This window comes from Uloborus diversus, chromosome 4 (genome assembly GCF_026930045.1).
Source record: "Uloborus diversus isolate 005 chromosome 4, Udiv.v.3.1, whole genome shotgun sequence".
Lineage (NCBI taxonomy): Eukaryota > Metazoa > Arthropoda > Arachnida > Araneae > Uloboridae > Uloborus > Uloborus diversus.
Genome location: NC_072734.1, coordinates 157,101,347 through 157,122,006, shown reverse-complemented (window position 1 = coordinate 157,122,006; position 20,660 = coordinate 157,101,347). Strand labels below are relative to the sequence as shown.

Sequence of the window (20,660 nt, the reverse complement as noted above, 5' to 3'; positions counted from 1 at the left end):
CACCAAAAAACAATGCTTTCTAACAAAACTATATCATACCATTTTTTCTCAATTACTTCATCAGTTATAATTCAGCTGCAATAGTATTGGGCTGACATCCAAAGTATATCATATTGTTTGCTAAATTAGTACTATACTTTATTGTACGTCCTTTGCAGGAGTAGTATGCTTAATTGAAATGAAACAGAATATTTGGCGCATTTAAACTTCTGTTCTTGAAATCATAATTTTAAATGATTATTTACGTAAATATATTTTTTCTACAAATTTGATCCGAATAAACAGGCGCTGGCTAAACGAGGTTCTGCTGTGTGTAAAATACATTAATAGAATAGGTAGTATATTACTTAAAACCTAATCTTCTGTGAATTTGAACATTCCCCCTTCCCTCCAAACTGCTCAGCCCCTCATTGTGACCTTAAACAGTGAAGAATTATTTGCACACTGAAGTGTGTTTTCCTGACAATGCAACTAAGAATGAAAATAATTGAAGCTAAAAGCAGGCCCGTCATTTGGGACATTAGGCGGGTCAATTGCTACCCCTCTCCCTAGATTTTTCAAACACAGGGATGTGCCGTCCTAAACTCGCTTTTAGAGCAATCTTGGGAGCAGGAAAATGGTGAGTTTGGAGAAGTAAAACAGTGAATTTGGAGCAGCCTGGAGCAGTAAAATTGCAAATTTGGAGCAGCTTGCAGCAGCGAAAAGTTAAATTTTGCATCAATTTGTAGCAACTATGTATATTTCACACACAGAAACATGTGTGACATGATAAAGACACACATGACAAGATAGAGTAGGTAAAAAAGGTGGTGGGGTTTTATTTTATGTCAGAGACACTTTAATTTGCAATGAATTGGTAATTAATGATAAACCTGATGAGATTGATATGATTTGGATGGAGTTGATTTGTAATAAGGGCAAAAAACTACGTTTGGGGAATATTTATAGGCCACCCAACTTAAGCCAGGGTAAAGACGAACAGATGTTTAGTATTATTAGTGACATTTCTAGCAAGGGGTCAGTCATCATAATGGGAGATTTTAATATTCCAGAAATTGATTGGAATAATTTTTACCATAGTAATAGCAGAGAAGAGGATTTTTTGAAAGCAATTGGTGACTGTTTCTTAGATCAAATTGTAACTCAGGGTACTCGACAGGACGCGATTTTAGATCTAGTTTTCTGCGACATGGAAGGCTCTGTTCAGGGGTTATGTGTAGGGGAACACATTGGAGATAGTGACCACAACAGTATTAGGTTTGGGATTAAATTTGATATGCACAAAGTAGAGAATTTTAGGTTTGTGCCCAATTTCAGAAATACTGACTTTGTGGCACTTCGGCAGAGTTTGAAAGCAGTTTTTTCTTCTGGATTGGACAATAGCGATGTGAATCTTCAGTGGGCAGAGTTTAAGGAAAATCTAGCGAGTATGGTTAGGGATCATGTTCCTTTTAGGAGAAAGGGTGTCAACACTAAAATTTGGCCAATGTGGTTCTCCAGGGAAACTAAAGACGCTCTAAATTACAAGCAAGCTGCTTTTCATAGGTTTAGAGAAACAGGTCACAATGCAGATAAGCTCCAATATTGTAAGGCAAGGCGTAAGTTTAAGTATTTGGTACGGATTCAGAAAAGAGAGTTGGAGCAAAGACTGGCAGATAACATAAACAGGAATCCCAAGAGGTTTTTTGCATATGCTAATTCGGGGAAAGTTCGAAATAGTCATATTGGGCCACTGGTTGATGAGCACAGAATTTTAATTCAGGACGATAGTGATATTGCTAATGTTCTTAATAACTTTTTTTCGAGTGTTTTTAACGATAACTGTATCTCAACAGTTGACACCAACAAGACACAAGCTATAGTACAGCTTGAGGACTTCGTATTTTCCAGGGATGACGTTTTACTTCATTTGAAAAAAATTAAAGAGACTAAGGCTCCGGGGCCAGATAATATTTATCCGAAAATTTTTGTTGAATGTGCAGAGGAATTAGCAGATGTAATCGCAAACATTTTCAATGCTTCTTATAATTCGGGGACAGTGCCAGAGGACTGGAAGCTGGCTAACATTACACCGCTCTTCAAGAAAGGATCTAAAGGGAGTGCGGGAAATTATAGACCTGTGAGTCTAACTTCGGTGGTTTGCAAAATTTTTGAAACATTGATGAAAATTAAGATAGTAAATTTTCTAGAGACTAATAATCTATTGACTAGTTTTCAGTACGGTTTTAGGAAAGGTAAATCTTGTGCAACTAATTTATTACATTTCTATGACAAAGTTACCATGGCTTTGGACAATAAGAAGCCTGTAGATGTTGTTTACATTGATTTTCAAAAAGCTTTCGATAAGGTACCGCATGTTGCTCTAGTTAGCAAATTAGCTGATATAGGAATAGGAGGGAAAACTTTCATTTGGGTAAAAAATTGGCTGACCGGAAGGAAACAAAGAGTAGTTGTAAGGGGAAATTATTCTAATTGGAGTGAGGTCTTAAGCGGGGTTCCTCAAGGATCGGTGTTAGGGCCTGTTTTGTTCATTGTCTTTATGAACGATATTCACAAAAATATTTCTGGGAACATGAATTGTTTTGCTGATGATGTCAAAGTTATGGGGACTGTAGAAAATGAAGAACAAGCAAATCAGCTGCAAGAGGATCTAGATCATATTACGGAGTGGACTGATAAATGGGGTATGGCTGTTAATGTTGGGAAATGTCAAGTGCTACATTTAGGGCATGGAAAAAGTGTACAAGTTATTATTTGCAAGGTTCAGTCATTAGTCAGGTAGACAAAGTTACTGATCTGGGGGTCCTAATAAGTCAGGATTTAAAGTTTAGCCAACAGTGCAGCATTGCTAGCAACAAAGCCAATAAGATGCTTGGGTTTATCAATAGATCTATTTCAAATAAATCTAAAGAAGTTCTTCTGCCCTTATATAGAAGTTTTGTAAGACCCCATTTGGAGTATGCTGTTCAGTTTTGGTCTCCTTATCTTAAGAAAGACATTAATGTATTGGAAAGGGTTCAAAGGCGGGCTACAAGGCTAATAAGTGGACTTTCCCACTTAGATTATGATTCCAGGCTTAGAAGGCTAAAAATGTACAGTCTTGAGCAAAGAAGAGACCGAGGGGACATGATTCAGCTGTTTAAATTTATTAAAACGAAAGATGTTACGGGGCTAAAGTTTAGCACTGAAAACAGGACAAGGGGTCATTGTTTTAAGCTATTTAAATCTCAGGCTAACATGGATATTAGGAAAAATTATTATTTTAGCAGGGTAGTGGAACCTTGGAACAGCTTACCGGAAGAGGTGGTAATGAGCAAAGGAGTAGACAGTTTTAAGAGGGCCATTGATCTTCACTGGGGATTGTAAATTGACTAGGACCAGTCTAGCTGGGCCCAGAGCCTGTTGCTGGTCGTCACTTTTGTATTTTGTATTTGTATTTATATTATATAAAATGATAAAACAGGAGATTAAAGATGCAAAAAACCGTAACTCCAACACTCCAACTACTAATTGAAGCTCTCTTAATTACATTTATTTATTTATTTTTATTTTATATTTATTTATTTATTTTCTTTTTTGTCTAATATTTTTCACAAAAAACAAGCCATGTCCTGCTCTACTTTTTTCTTACACTGATTTAAATTTAGTTCACATATTTACTTTTCTTAATACATCACTGCTTTTGTTCACATTTAAGTTTTGGTGTTCGATATCTATTTTTAAATTTTGTTTGCTTTTATATAGTTCATACACATATATAAAAGACACAAGATATATATACATAAGACTCAAAAACATATTCAAAAAGGCTAAAAAAAAAGTCAATGTAGATTCCGTACTTGAAGGCGAGATTACTTCAAACAAATTTTGGTGGAAATAGCTCTTGACGATAAACTCCGACAACTTAGGGGCAACTGACTCTGACTCCAAATCTTGTGCCGACAATTAATCGGACTCTGACTCCCCGACTTAGAAGCTTTGGCAAAAATTTATACACGGAGGACAAATGACCGACTCCGATTCTTGGATATTCAACTCAGACTCTTTTATCCCAAAATGAGATTGGCTCCAACTCAGACTACTCAGCTATGGCTTTAACTGTGAAATAATTGTTGATATGACTTGTTTTTATTTTCATGCTAAAGTTTTAATTTAAGTATTCAGTTTTCGGGGAATAAACTGAAAGTCATTTATGTTTCTACATAAAGATATAGGCAGACGATTTTTTTTTTTCACAATGAAAATGAGTTCTTGACATTTTATGGTTTTTATTTATTTTGGTAAGGGCATTAATTCATTTAAAAATTATTTTTGGCAACAGGGGGAAAAAAAAGTTTTTTTTTTTTTGATATGATGTATTTATTTTAATGAGCTTATTAATTTTAATCATTATTTTTTCATTTTGAAAGCTCTTAAAGAATTTTTTTAATGGAAAAAAGTGTATTAGCTACTTTGTTTAAAAGGTGCTGATATTTTATTTGTTCGTTTTTTTTTTTTACGCATCTAACTTTTTAGATGAGTGAGGAATATTTTATTCCTAGGAATCAGCTTAAAATATTTAAAAAATATGTTTGAAATAATTTGTGATTTTACTTATTTTTGAGAATATTTATCAGGTAATTAGAAAGTTGTATGGGTATACGAGAAAGTAGGCTCGTTTAGTTCTAGACGGAACTTCTTGTCTTGTCTTTTAATTGTACACAGGGAAGATTCACTCACACCTTTTTGTCGTACTACCTTTCACGCATTTTTTAGTTGTTCCAGCACATTGAGAATCTTTAGCTTTTCTTTAATTGTCGCAAACTTTTTCTTTTGGTCTTCACAAACTTTAGACGGAACAGTGCTCATAGGTGTCATTATATTTCATCAACTTTTGCATTTAGAAAGAAAGAAATATATTAAAGGCAAAATAGTTATTTGTATATGCAAACAAAGCTATGTTCAGACTAGTATGGTGTGGGAACTTTCGCTGCCAGTGATGCTAAAGGGATGAAGATCCATTCATGAAAAAATATTTTTAGTAGCCAATACTTTCACACCGCAATTCCTTTCTGAAAATTTTTGTGTTGCTGGCGAGGAATTCGCGTTAGGTCTAAAATTCTTTACTGGTGAAAAAATCGTCGTCGGTGAAAAAGTCAAATCGCATTGTAATGTTAGTCTACTGTAGTTTAAAATAATTCAACCATGGGACACTTCACCAAACTCATGGCTCTCAATCAGCACTTTCTGTTACAATCTAGGTATTGAAAGTCTAGATATTATGCTAGCAGAGAAAAAAGTCTCAGTCTTTGCAATGATAAGACTTTTAATTTTAAATAAAAAGTTTGAAAGTACACTCAAACCTGTTTATATGCGATTTTTTTTTGTTCGTTTTATTAAAATTTCAATCAGATTGGAATTCAAGTGCCGAAATTATTTTTAAAAGAGTGTGAGGTAACATCCTCTCAAGAGGACGACGTAGGCACTTTGATGGGAAGTCAGTGTGACCTCCCAAAAATTTCCTTATTTGGGAAATTTTGTCTGACTACTCAAAAAAATTACTTGGTTTATTTGAATTTGGTTTAAAGATTACAATTTTGGGTTATTTTCTATGTAAGCCTTTTCTTACTCTGTTGCAAAAACAACTTTTTAAAAGTACTCGTGACGTTTCGAACAATTTTTTTTACGCGGTTCCTATCCACTGCATAAAAACAGGTTTAGGTATAATTCAATAATTTTAAACGCATATGTTAAGTTTCAAGGAATAGTCATTTTGGCTAATATGTTAATTTTGCGGGTGTTGAGCTACCTCCAAATATTTCAGTACATTGTTCAAACTTTTCATGTATCATTTTCATAGAAAATGGAACCGAATAAAAGGGTGAGACATGCAAAAATCTGAACTATCCCACTCTAACAAATTCACTTTGCTTCAATGTTATTATGCTATCTGTTAATATAAATAACATTTAATATTTAGTTAAAATGTTCTGTGATTTAATTAATCATATCAGTTGGTTTTACTATAAACCAAAAGAACTAAAACCGTCGAGTAACATTAAGAACATTAAAACTTATGGATCATAGATGCATTCCAATGCTAAAACTTCAATACTCAGGAGTGATACAAAACAACAAAGAAGCAAATACTGCAGGCTGAAATAATGTAAAATCAAAGAAAATTTTTTCAACTCTACTATAATATAATATATTAGAAAAGAGAGAATAAATAGAGAGAGAAGTACCTATTAAATTGCTTTATTTATATTCTGCTACTTCAGAATAAATTTAAAACTCTAATCATAAATATTATATTAATCACACTCAGTTTCATTTCATTAGTAAATCAATACATTAATATGCAAAATACACAACAACTTTTGGCTAATTGTCCATAGTTTTTGAATCTTGAGAAGAACTGCCATGTACAGGCTTAGAGTCACAAAGTAACAAACTCAATGCTATTTGCTGTTCCTCTTCAAGGGTAGGCTTTGAAAAGTTATGTACAGGTTTGCTTCTTTGCTTTTTGACAGAATAAATTTTTTTCTGTGTACACATTTTTTTATTTGGAGGAGCACTTTCTTTTACTGCTGCACAATGCTTCGGCAATTTGTCACACCTCAAGGATTGAACAACCTTTCGCGCATTTTGAAGTTCGTCATAGTTTTTCACGGAATTAATGTATGCTGTGAATTCTTCAATCAATCTCTGTTTACTTGGCAGAAGATCGACTTCGCTTGTTTGTAGCTCTTGAAGCAAAAAGTCACTTTCTTGTATTTTTTGCAGCTTTCCATCATCCACTACTAGATTTTCCTCTGTTACATCTAAGTGCTTCTTTGAAATTTCACTTTCTGTTTCTTGAAGTTTTGCTTGACACAGAAAATGTATGTGCTTGCACATGTTCCATTTGATTGAAGAATCAATACACGAGCATGTATATTGATGGATGCAGGCTTTACAGTGTTCACAAATTAAGGAACATGTGCACTCACTAGGGTTTTCCTCAATTTCGTATAACTGTGTATGGTTTGTTGAGGATATTTTCCATAGTCCTTCACCAACTTTCAACAGGGTCATATTTTTGATTTCTTTACTTTTTTTTGTGTCGCCTTCTGATATCTTGAAGTTTCACTGTTAGTTTTCCTTTGTGTAGCATGATTAATCTATCCATAATTTTATCTCGAAGGAGGCGCATTATGGCATGGATCGATTTATCAAGCCGCTTCACGCTTTTACCTTTCAAGTAGATTCGCTTAAGTTTCCCATGCATTGATTCCAAATGCATATTGGTATTCACTCCAACATTTTTTCGGTAACAATACGCCCACGATTTTTTGTTACAGGAATAGTGTTTGTCAAAATACTTGGCAAATTCTGCTGTTTGAGGGTCATTCGACCACATAGCGATTGCATTAGCAAGCATTTTCTCAAATGCAACAGGATCCGTTTCTTGTAATATTGTCCGTAAATATTTGTAGACAACGACTTGAATCTCCAAATCCTTAATCTTTTTCAAATTCTGTCTCCATGCTCTATCTACATGCCAAATACAGAGCAATCTGTGGTCTGGATGTGACATGACAGATATCCAGCCCTTGAAGAATTCTTCAGCCATGTCGGACATAAATATTTTCGCCTTGATGTCTTCCCCAATAGCATCTTTTATCTTTTTGAAAAAAATAGAAAGAACAGTTGTGTCCACCTTGCTGCTGATAAGGAAAGCACATGGGAATCCTTGTCGCATCTCATCAATTACCATAACTGTCGACAGTTGAAATCCATATGGATTCGTGCCATGGGTACTATCAACACAAATGCAGTCCCCGGAGAATTTCCTCAGCATTTCTTTCTGTACATTGTTCATAATCACTAAAATAAAGTCATCAGTTTTTAACAGGGGTTCGTCATCACAGAGAGTACCTTGTGGTTTGTAATATATGGTGCAATTCTTTTCATCCCTCAAATGTTCGAGCCAATATTCGACACTAACAGCGTCATTTTCATGTCGAACGACATCATTAAAAAGGCCGAAAGACTTTTCAATGTTGTGCAAGTCTTTGTTGGTCAGTAAGTGAAGGCGTTGAAATCCTTCTGGTGAAACAGAGTCTCTAATTTCATCCAAAATGGTGTCAAATGGAACTTTTGCCGATATCTTGGCAGATAAAAATTCCTTATCTACAGCTGAAAGCTTCAGCCTTCCAATATCATTGGTGTGCCCAATGTGTGTACTGGTGAATTTCACAACACACTGGCCAGTCGTCTTCGATTGATTTAGAGAAATTTTCGCCGGACAATGGCCATCGATTTTGTTTGAACCTAGCAATTTGATGCATCGTTCTCCGGAAGAGTGACTTTTAAAGTGTCCAGATCGATGGCAATAAAATGATGAATAGGTAGAACTCTTTAAATCTTTCGAAGCTCTGGCTTTTACGTATGAAGTGCAGGTCTTCTTCTCTTCATCATCCTTCCACTTCATAAAATCATCCAAATTCAAAAAATTTAACTCGATCGTAGTCACAGAAATGTCATGCACATTATCATAATGAGAAAGAATCTCTTTTGATGGCACAAATGCATTGCAACAGACACATCGTTTTGAATCTTCAAATTGTTGGTCCTCCTTATGAGCATCTTTCATATGAAGAGTTTTTTGATTGTTGTTTGGAAAGGTTTCCGAGCAGAACTTGCACTGAAAATAAATATTCTTCGGTGCTGAAAAGTCATGCTCTCGCCGCTCATGAAATTTCAAATGGTGCAACTTGGTAAATTGACGAGTGCAAAAAGTGCACTTGAAGGCTTTTGCCTTGGTTGGAAATAAAGTTTCCAAGCTTTCAGGATGCTTCTCAGCAACATGACGTTTCAAATTTTTCATAAACTTGAAATGTTTACCACAAATTTGGCAGTGGTTCACATCCTGTGAAGAAGCATCACATGTTTGGCCCTGAGCAGGGCCGTTTTTTTGGCCCTGAGAAGGGCCGTTTTGTTGGCCCTGAAAAGGGCCGTTTTGTTGGCCCTGAAAAGGGCCGTTTTCTTGGCCCTGAAAAGGGCCGTTTTGTTGGTCCTGAAAAGGACCGTTTTTTTGGCCCTGAAAAGGGCCGTTTTGTTGGTCCTGAAAAGGACCGTTTGTTTGGCCCTGAAAAGGGCCGTTTTGTTGGCCCTGAAAAGGGCCGTTTGTTTGGCCCTGAAAAGGGCCGTTTGTGGGAACGCAATGGAAAATAAAACTCATTGTGACAAGATGAAACAGCACGTGCGAAAAAATCAACAACGCTAAAATGAATGAGCGAGCGCGGTTCTGCAATACGGCTACAGTTAAGCAAGTCTGCGCATGCGCATGTGAATCGGAGCATTTGTGATAAGTTTTTGGGGCTGCGGCTAGACGCCCGTCACTTGCATCAGTTGCCAAGAAGTCTCTTCCCTGGAAATTACGAACTCGGAACCACTGAGGATGGCTGCCGCAGATGCAGCCGAAACGTTTGGAGAATATACACTCAGACCACGGCACAACAGCCCGGAATCCTTTCATAATATTGACACCGGCCGTGAAAGCCTTCACTCTTACATTGATTTATAATACCTCATGCATAATGAATATTATTTTTTGGAATAATATTGTCTCTTGTTATCAAATGATGGAAGCTCTTTCCTAGCTTGAAGTTTGGCAGGAATGTATCCATCTTGTGCAGTTTCACCACGAACTTATATTGCAGCTTCGTTTATTAGTTTCACACAACGTTTCACAGCTTCCGTGTGACAGGGAAATTTCTCGAAACAGCTGTAGGCTGTTCTTTGTACATTTCTTTCAATTGTTGGTCTTTTAGATGCATTGTAAGAGGTGGCTCTGCTGCAACACAGTTTGCCCAATGGACTAAATCAGCATAATCAATAACTTCAAAATTGAGTTTAGGACGCTTAAAAAATCGTAACCATCCGAGCTCTTCGTCTTTTTATTTCTAGAGTTCAGAATGCACCTAACAGCTAATTCCCGAATGCATTTTCTTGAGTCAAGCAACATTGTCAACAGTAGCTCTTCAGGATGAGCGAAATATGCATTATTTGTTACCTTATCCACTTTTCCAATAGCCATTTTTCAAACTGTCCTTTGATCAATTAGAAATTGTTTTTCTCTATCGGGGACTTTTGCTTTTTTTCTGCAATTACACGAATATAAATCTGCGCATTTGCAGGCACAAATGTCAAACAAAGTCGTTTCCTCTGCTTTAAATTTGCCTAGCTTTGATTGTAAAAGTTGCGTCTTTATATTTTTAGCATTTTTTGTTGCGCTATTATATTTAGAATAATAAGATAAAATCATGGCAATCACTCTTCTTATCGAAACAAGGGGAAGGGAAGCACGCCCCCAAATATCAATAACTTTTTTTGCAACTACAGCGGCCACACTTGCTGAAGATGGTTGCTTACTTCCTTCTCCCTTTATTTGCATCTTAGTGATTTGATAACATCTGATAATGTCCTCATATGTTGGAAGAAATAAAGCATCGGGAGGAGACAAATCTCTTCCAGGTCCAAATAGAAGACTACTTGTGCTTGCTCGCAATACTTTCTTTTTCGCGCGTTTCTACATAACAGTCGTGTTGTATACCAAAACAAAGATAATAATGCAATGACATTCGAAATGTCAGGCTCCCGTTTAAAAGACTTCCGAGGATTCACATTTTTTTAATATTCAAGGGCTCTATTTGTCAAACATATATAAAATAGTTATAACATAATCTTAGCAATAATAGAAGCAGTTGAGCGCCGTTTATTATCCAGGAGAAACAATTGGAACCGAAGATTAAAAAATTAGCATCTTATGTAACTATTTTTTATTTAAGTGTATGCATTTTTTAAAATTGGCGAACAAATGTCGCATAAAATTGATTGAATTTTCACTATTTTTTCTAAGTGACGTATTGCGTAACATTTCAGTATTTACTTATTTTGAAACTACCTTTAAAAAAAAATTTTTTTTTTTTCATTTTTCCCATGTGTCAGTCTTAAAGGAGCGTAGCTAAATATTCTACGAAATGTATAAAAGTCTTTGAGGATTTCAACTAATTCACTGACAGATACTTCTAATGTTTGCTGAAACTAGCTTCAAGTTTTTATTTTTAACCCCCCTCCCCCCATTTTCTTTTTTTTTTTTTTTTTTTGAAAAAAGTGCATTTTTGCCCTTTTTTCAGTTTTTCAAGGTCAAATAGCGCCGGCTAAATATTAAACAAATTTAGCGAAATTTTTTATGGGTAATAACGGGCCCATATAACAACTTTTCCGCACTATCCAAAACCAGATTTCCAAAAAAAGTTTTTTCGGTCCACCCTAGTACGCACACCCCACATGCGAAATTTTAACCTTTTACAGCTTACTATTTTTGAGCTATGACTTATGAAAGATACATATGTACATCCAGCCTCAATAAACAACACAATAATTAACTTGTTTGGTACCTGAATGCAGTATTAAAAACTCTTTCAGGGGTGACTAAAATAGAAATTCATACTGAAGTTTAAGTAAACAATTTTATATGAAAACAATAACTCCGTTTACTTTGCATTAAAAAGTAAAACAGCAAAAGGTCTTTTTTTTTTTCGAAAACATCGGCCAATTCCATCGGCTTTTCGATGTTTTTAAGGCCGATGGGCCGATGTTTCCTGCAAGTTAGCATCGGCCGCCGATGCCGATGGCTAAATTGTTGAACCATCGGCGCCGATGCATCGGTCGAGTCCTACTATGTAGGTGAAGCTGATTGGCTTCTGTATAAATGAACAAAAAGAAAAAAATAGGGCTGGTTCTAGAAATGTTGGGAGTGCTTTAAAATGTGAAGAGAGCTTCAACACATAAATATATGAACATTTTAATGAAAGCAATGTAAGTAAAGACTCCTTGTTAAGCCGAAAAACTCGTATTCAATATTTGTGTGGTAAAATAGTTTTTCCCTATTATATCAATCATACAGTTTAATTTTTAAAAATGTTTTAATCAATTTTATTTTGCAACTTTAAAATCAAACAAACTTCCATTACAGATAATATCAAGGAGAATCAGTTCAGGGAAATATGTGGATGATGATGATGATGAGGACGAAGAAAGCCCATTACAGAAGCCAGAAAAAAATTGTTATTAAGTTGGAAAAATATACTAATAAAATAAATACAAATATTGTTTTTCTGTGTGAATAAAAACACTCGCGATGTTTTGTTGGTTTTATGCCAAAGTATAGTAAATTACGATATGAAAAAATGCCTTTCTGCATCAAAGTAACAGTAATAAACAGCATAGATGAAGTACAAATTTCCAATTGATTGCAGACACGTGTTTCGGGGTTTCAAGGAACCCCATTTTGGCTTTATATTCCAAAGCTCGCACTTCTTTGCATTGAGAAAGGTGTCCCTTGGAACCCCTCTGCAATCAGTTGCTTTATCTACATCTACATTGTTTACTACTGTTGCAGTGACTTCTCACTTAAAATCTTCTCCCAACTATTATATATAAATACAATCTTCCATCGTTAAGAATTGGAAAATAATGCTGTTGGGCTCTCACTTGGAAGCACCGGTTTGAATACCGCTGCTTCCAAGTAAGGGGTTCAGTTACATGTAAATACACATAAAAGATTTGGAGCAAAAAAGAAATTACTAAAAAAAAAAAAAAATTTGAATTTTGACATATTGAATTAAAATTATGTTTTTCGCAATCACGAGTGTGTGTATGTAGGCATGTGTGTTTGTGTGTGGGGGGTACGTGTATGTGTGTGTAGGCATGTGTGCTTGTGTCTGTGTGCTGGCATAAGTGTGTGGGTAGTTGTGTATATGAATGTGTGTGTGGGGGGTATGTGTATGTGTGTGTAGGCATATGTGTTAGTGTCGGTGTGCAGGCATGAATGTGTATGTGTAGTTGTGTATGTATGTGCGTGTGTGTAGGATATGGATGCAACCTGGAGACGGCTTTCGCTATAGGAGCAGCATCGTGAGGAGCCGGTCGACAGTGATGCTGCTGAGGGTTGCGGTGGGAAAATAAAATCCAAGGACATCAAAACAGTCAAGTGAGAACAATAAGCAATCGTGATTGCTCAAAAAAAATTATTATTTCACTTCAACAAGAACACAATCGACTTTCAGTTCCAGATATTATTACATGTGCACTGAAGAGCCAAAGCATTACGACCACCCTTAAATTTTTCAAAGAACTCGTTTGAATGACGGGGAGACCAGGTTATGAAGGTGGATTGGTTTATAACTAGGACTGGAGGTCAGGCTTCATTTGAACTCTTTCTTTTGCGAGTTACGGGGAAGGGTAGCGATCTTAGCGAATTTGATAGAGGGCAGACTCTCAAAGCGATTTATTTGGCTAAAATGAATTGCTCAGGATGAAGCCTTTTATGTGATGTATAAGTTCTAATCGAAAGTTTTCACTTCAGTTGTATAGAATTACAGGTAGATTTTCCAACCTTTAATTTTCTGTTGCTACCAAATGAAGCGTCATGTCGGTCGCGCAAATTAGAACGGAAAAGAAATTAATTTTTCAAACTATTTTTGCATAAGGGTCATTCTTCAAAAAGTGTTAACTTTTTTGTCACATGCCTTTTACAGTAAAAACGTTAAGGAACAATTCATTTAACGAAGATATTTAATTTCATCGAAAAATATACTATTTAAACCTACCAACAATTTTATAACAATAATTTTTATTTTAGTATATTTTTGGTTCACAACATGTGAATTCGCACCTCCGTGGCATGTCACACACCTTGTGTGACTGTTTATGTTGCTTAATAACTTGTTTAATTAAAAGTATATACTTATTTATTGATTATTCCTTTCACAAGTGTCTCAAATACTAATTGTTTAAGTATATTTAATTTTTCAATATTGTGTTTTAGTTTGTATTAGTAGGACAAGGAGTCATGTCTCACAGGAGTCAGAATAAACTCTTACCTCCATTACCTGAACACAAAATACCATTCCTCATTAACACGTGGCAGTAATGATGTGGAATTTTATTTTCATGATACAAGGGAGCTCCCTTGTTTATTTTCAGCCATAGTTGAAGTTGCGAGATTTTTTTCAAAAAACAAGAAGATAGATTTTGCCTTAAAAACTAGTGACCTTTCACTTCCATGAACTTGAATTTCAGGGATGTAAATTAATGTAAAAAAGAAGTGAACATGCTTTCATATGCTTAACATGTGCAGATTATAGCAATGAAGAAAAGAAAAATTCCCTGAAAAATGTATTTATTTGGCCTATATTAAAGGAAAATTCCTCACCTCCATGATAGACAGAGTTGGGTTTTGGACTGTGCAAAACTGGTTTAAGACAGGACAGGAGGTTTTTACTCTTCAAAACTGTCCAAAACTATCCTAAAGCTAAAAGGATGTAATCAAATCAATTCCTCTTTACTGCAATACTCATGAAGATACAGATATTAATGAGGTTTAATTAATGAGCATTTGATAATATTTTTCTACAAAATGTTCATGTAAAAAATATCTTTTAAAAAATTGACAATAATTCTATTACATAAAAACTTCTTTATGTAACAGTTGGTAGAACTATGAAAGGAAATTCACAGCACTACAGGGACAACACATTTCAGTTCCATTTATAACTCAAAGGAATATTAGCAAATGTGCAATGTTTAGGTGAAAAAAAAACTGATTTTTTTTTTTTTTAATGATTTGTGCAAATAAGTTTTACATGATTTTTTAATGAAAATTATTTTTTTTAAATCATGGATTAAAAAACAGGAAATTGATGATTAAACACTTATATTTTAAAACTTGTGTTATCCTTTTTTGAGTTCACATTTTTAATATAATACATTCTGTAACAACAAAAAACTGTCATTTATTGCATTTAAGTCAATTATTGCACTATATTTTGAATACTTTCTTTTACACACATGCATAAATGTCGAAAAATTTGGTTTATGATTTAAAAAAAAAAAAAAAACCTCATGCGTACAAATTGAAATTTTTACTGAAGAATTTCATTTCCATGTAACTAGATTAAAATCAGCCATATATTTACACTTGAATGTTCACATTGAATAAATATATTAAATATTCAAAAAAAAAAATTTTTTTTTGACATATTTTGTTCAGTTTTTGATATTTTCTCACAAAACAGTTTCTCAAACAATAGTTTTGGATTTTTTTTTTTTTTTTTTTTTTTTTGGAGTTTTCAACACAAGGGTTTTGAACAGGACGGTAAAAACCTTGCCAATCCTGCTTTCATTTGCACACATGCATAAACAAAGGGAAATTCGGTAACTATTATCAAAAAATAAATAAATAAAATTGAACTCATGCATACAAATTGAAATTTCAATCAAGAATTCAACTTCTATACAACCAGATTAAAATCAGCTGCATAAATAAGTTGAATGTTCACATTAAATAAATGTTCAATATAAAACATTACTTTGATACATTTTATTCTGTTTTCTGATGTTTTCTCACAAAATACAATCTTTCTAAAAATCTAGTTTTGGATACTTTCGGACAGTTTTGGACAGGACGGTAAAAACCATGATTTTTACCATAGTTTCTAAAACCTTGCCAACCCTGGTGATAGACCTTATCAATGTCATAATTTCTGAGGTGAAATTAAATGGAGGGGAAATACATCAATAATAGGCATTCAACCAAAATTATAAATTGCCATTATATCCTCAAATTTACTAAATACTATTTTTCACATACATTTAAAACTACTAATTAAGCCATACTTTAATTAAGAGAGCTTAATAAAATGTTCCCACTAATCATTAAAAAAGCCGATTGTTTGCACAATTAACAAAATTACTACTTTGATATTAAATTGGTCTCTATTTTTAAATATTAAAAGTTTTTTTTACTTTTTTTATTTCCGTGAAATAGTCATTTATTAATTTATTATTTTATTTATGAGTAAAATAATTGGAACTTAGTTGAGCCATTGTTTATGGTTACTTCCAGCAGGTAGTACTTTCATGTAAGAATTTAAAAAAAAAAAAAGAAAAAGAAAACAAAAGGTTTCGAAATTGAAAAATATTTGTGTTCAAAAGTTACATTTTCTGGAGAATGACCCATAATTGAAAATAATGCTTTTTAATTTTCAGATTTTTAATTAACGATGTTCAGTGATCAAAAATTTTGGCAAGTACATAGGGTTAAGTATGTGGTACAGCTAAGATGAGCAAAATAGAGAAAGAAATAGAGCACAGTCTCAGAGAATTCCGAAGACTGCAAAGAAAGGCTTTTTAAAATGTGCAATTATTTACAAAAAAAAATAGTCTTCATCATCAAATTGACTTTATCAAAGTATGCTTTCCGAAACAAATTCACAAGTCACTAAAAAAACAACAGAAATCGCTTTAACTTTGCCCATAGAATTTGAGAAGTTTTCTTGACTTTTCAAAGATCTCATCTTCAGATACTGGCCTAATGACCATGGGATCACCTGGGAAGTATATACCTTTTCAAACGAGAAAAAGAATTTTCCAAATTGGTCTAGTGTTTCAGTTTACGGGGGACATACATAAAAAGATTCCGAAAAATTGAGAACATCTTTTTTGAAGTCGGTTAAAAAATGAAAAAATCTTAATGCGCATATCATTTTATACGATTGGCACTAAAAACTGATCTTTGTTTCTCTCCAGGATTTATTTGTGCGCTAATTTAATTAGAACCATTTAAAGTCAATGGTTTTCCTAACTATATTATATTTCACAATAATACGTGTCATGTAATTCGTGAAAAAACTCACATTTCTCTTTACTTGGCCCCGTTATAGATCAACACCACACTAGAAACAGAGTATCTACTGTGATATTGTATATATGAAGATCAAAATACTACTTGAGCAATGATGCTAAATGAATTTCCTGTTTGCTTCAGAGGAGTCTTTATTCAAAATTTGCGATATGACTACTAATGATTAATATGGGGGAAATCTTTAGGGAGGGGGGTTCCCCCCAAAGCAAGAGCCTCCCTAAAAATTAAAACTGTCCCTCAAAGTACTCGCCCCCCCCCCCCCCCCGCCCGCCCTGAAGGGGGTTCCCATGATTAATATTTTTTGTGGTACTTTCTTTAACACTGAGTAAAGAAAGTACCTTAGTTTTATGGCACTTTCTTTAACAATGGATTTTATATTTAGTCGTTTAATATTGAAATTAAATGAAGTTTATTGTTTTTTGCCCATAATTTTTTTCTAAAGAACAAAAGTGGTGAAGCAAAGTTTTGGGACTTAAGTTACATCACTCCTATTCATTAAACAAAAAATCCATAAAAATCGTTTCACTAAGTGAGACGCTATGAGTTTACAAACAACAAAGTGCGAGTATTAAAATTGAAGAGTTTTCTTGATTATTCCAGGATCCCGCATACCTGGACTTGAAGACCATTAGACGACCAGGAAAAGTGTACCGTTTCAAAGAGAAAAATAATTTTCCTAATTGGTCCAGGTGTCTTCTAATAATCGGGGAGAAAAGTACATAAAAAAATTCCAACGAAGTCTGATAATTAGCATTGCCATAACTGTAAATTAAACTGACAGCATCATGAAATATCAAATCTAGAATACTTGTCAAACTTCAGAAATTGGACACCAGTTACGATATATTTATTGAGGAATATATATTTAACCATCGGAGGGAGTGGAGGGGGGGGGGATTTTCGTCTTCAATTCCCCTTGAATTGAACAAATGTATTTCAAAACTGAAATATTGAAAATAATAATAATGGCTAAACGAAGTTATTTATTAGCAAAAATTTTTTTGTATTAAGTTAACTAATTCAACTACTTTCGTAGCAAAATTCATTCAATTTACTGATATGATACATGAGTAATAAAAACATTAGTAAGACGATAATTAAAATTAATAGGTGCCGCCATGAAAATCAAACATTCCAATGTGTGAGAATTAAATATTGTTCAAGACAAGATTCTTCCATCAATAAAAGCTGACGAAAGCTGGGCTACGTAGCCACAACCAGTGGCGTAGCTAGGGAGGGGCGGAGGGGCACTTTTTGGGGGCGGCAATTTCACACTTCTGATACGAAAACATTTAACGTGTTATCACAATAAGGAAATCATGCTTTTGATCTATTACTGGAGGCAAATAAGAAAAAAAAATGTTTTCGAATTGTAAGGTATATGTACGACTATGATAATAAAATTACTCATGTCATATATGACTCATGTCATGACTCATAAAAACATGTGTTTTTCTTGTGGACATCTCAGCACTATTGTTTTTTTCCCCTCTTCTTTCATCTGAAGCTACAGACTGAGGGAGGTGGTAGTGAGAAGTCAAGGGACCATGTTTTTTTTTCTTTTTGCTGTTAAGGTTAACTATTACTGAGGAAACAATAAATTTCATAACCTTTCGTTGTATGATGACGCTACCACTTGATTTTAAGTAAGTTCTTAAGAAACCACCGTTTTTAAAAGAAAGTGACAACAAGAGTAAAGGGAGAGAGGTCTCAAATGGTGGGCGATTTGTTGCTCATTTTCAGGATAGCATAACCTGTTTCAACGATTGCTTTGATTGGTCATTGACCATTGACTACAAAATTTTCACCAAGACAGAGTGAATTTTATGTTCATTACAAAAAAAAATTCACAGCTCGAATAATAATTGCTTGTGCTACTCTATTATATCAACAAATTCCTTTATACAATGAGTTTCGGATTTAGTCATTTATTTTAAGGAAAGGTTTTTAATTAGTAAAATGATCTCTACAAAGTCTTTCAAATTTCGACCTCTATTAGTGAAAAAGAGAGTTATCCAAATTTTATAATATAGCTTCTCTAGATCCTAGAACCGGATCTAGAGAAGGGGAGGAAAGTGAGTCTTGTTCGTACCCTGAGTGGCAACTTCTGGTTTTGTCAACATTAGGTGAGTCTCTCAAGCATGGATCCAAAGGGGGGGGGGGGAGGGTCTAACTCCCTTAGGAAACCCAATTGACCTTTTACGCTGCTTCCTATTGCCACAAAGTTTAAAATGCATTTCCATGACTTTAATTTAAGGAGGAGAGCCACTTACCACTCCTTCCTCCCTTAATTTGGCTAAACATAGCTAAAACAACGTTTTAAAGGGTTCCATTTTCACCCCCCCCCCCCATTTCGCTGTCTAAAGTGTGCCAAAGATAAACTTAAAATGTGTTTTGAGGCCCGGAGAATTTCGAACCACCGAAGACTGCTTAAAATTTCATTGTTAAACCCTCCATAAATGTCACATCAACCGAATCTTCCTATCCCTTAACGTCATCAAACAGCCCAAAAGTGCAGTTTTAGGCTTTGAGTTTCGAAACATTTCCAAGGGATGACGTCCACCTCATCCCTTCACGTCCCCTCTTTTAGCCTAATATTGGTTATTGAGTTTTTATGACTTCAATATCAACAAATTCCTGAGGGCGGTCAAGCTCTGAACCTTCCTGTGTAATGATTAAAGATAGTCTAAAGTGTGTATTTAGGACATCAACTTCGATCTTTAAAATCCACATCTCATCCAATGTCTCCAAAATTAGTTTAAATTTGAAACTTAAACTTCCAAAAAATTCTGAGGTAGGGACCCCAGATGTGCACGAAATCACCTAAAGTAATACAGTTGGCTACAAATTTCGTTTTTAGAAATTTCTGAGGGAAGACTGCAAATCCTTTTTTTCCCAGTAGTGAAAAGCACAAAATGAGCAACAGTTTCGAAAAAGATTTCGCGTGAGAAAATCCCCCTCCGAACTCTCTCTCTCAAAATGTTGTCCATCAAACAACAGCTAAAATCACGTTGTTAGGACGTAATTTTCAAAAAGTTTCTGGGGGAGGCTGAAACACTATCTGACTTCCCAATATTTTTGGAAATATTTGGAAACTTATGCCGTCAAAGATAGCCTACAATTGCGTTTTTGAAACTTCGGCATCGAAAAATTTCCAGAAAGCTCCTGAACGTTTCCTATTCTCTTTAACGTCATCAAAGATAGATTAAAATTGATTTCAATTTTGAAAATATTTCGGCAGGAAAATCCAGTCTTTGTTGGAGTTAGGATCTTACACCCCTAGATACAGCTTACATTTACCTGTTTTTCAGTTTTGTTGAAAATCTTTCCGGATAGCGCCTCCGAACCTTCCCCAATATCTTCACGTATCCAAAGATAGCCTAAAATTGCTTTTTTAACACTTCAGTTACGGAAAATTTCCTTGAGAAGTCTTGACCCCCTAACGTCATCAAAGAATGCATAAAACTAAATTCAATTTAAAAAAAAAAAATCTGGAAGGAGCTCCAAGCATCTTTTCTAAGTTTCGATTTTAATATTACTTAAAATTCTGAATTTTGACTTAACTTTAGGAATTTTTCGGTGAGGCTCTGAATTCTTTTTTATTTCTTCTGCAAGAAAAACAAGAGAGAAAAAAATAAGTTTCTCTTCTTGTTTATTAAAATCACATTGAAATACTTTTGACTCATTAATGTGTCAACTTTTTCCCATCAAAAAGGGCGGCAAATTGAGGAACCGCCCCGGGCGGCAGAAAGTGTAGCTACGCCACTGGCCACAACGCATATGAAATTTAAAGTTTCTTAGATTTCTCCTGTACCCCTCATCAGATCCAGACAAAGTTAACATGGGATCATCTGGAAAGTATACCCTTCCAAACAAAAAAGAATTTTGAAATCGGTCCAATATTTTTGGAGTACTACGAAAACAT

General features: G+C 34.5%; 1 protein-coding gene across 1 annotated transcript in view; it reads left to right on the top strand.

Moving 5' to 3' along the window:
* LOC129219886 (synaptic vesicular amine transporter-like) overlaps positions 1-12,146 on the top strand; it is a 91,035-nt gene extending 78,889 nt beyond the window's left edge. The window contains exon 14 of the mRNA XM_054854198.1: positions 12,005-12,146. Within this exon, the coding sequence (XP_054710173.1) occupies positions 12,005-12,103 (99 nt within the window). The 3' untranslated portion in view covers positions 12,104-12,146. The remainder of the gene's footprint in view (positions 1-12,004) is intronic.
* Positions 12,147-20,660: the final 8,514 nt, after the last annotated feature.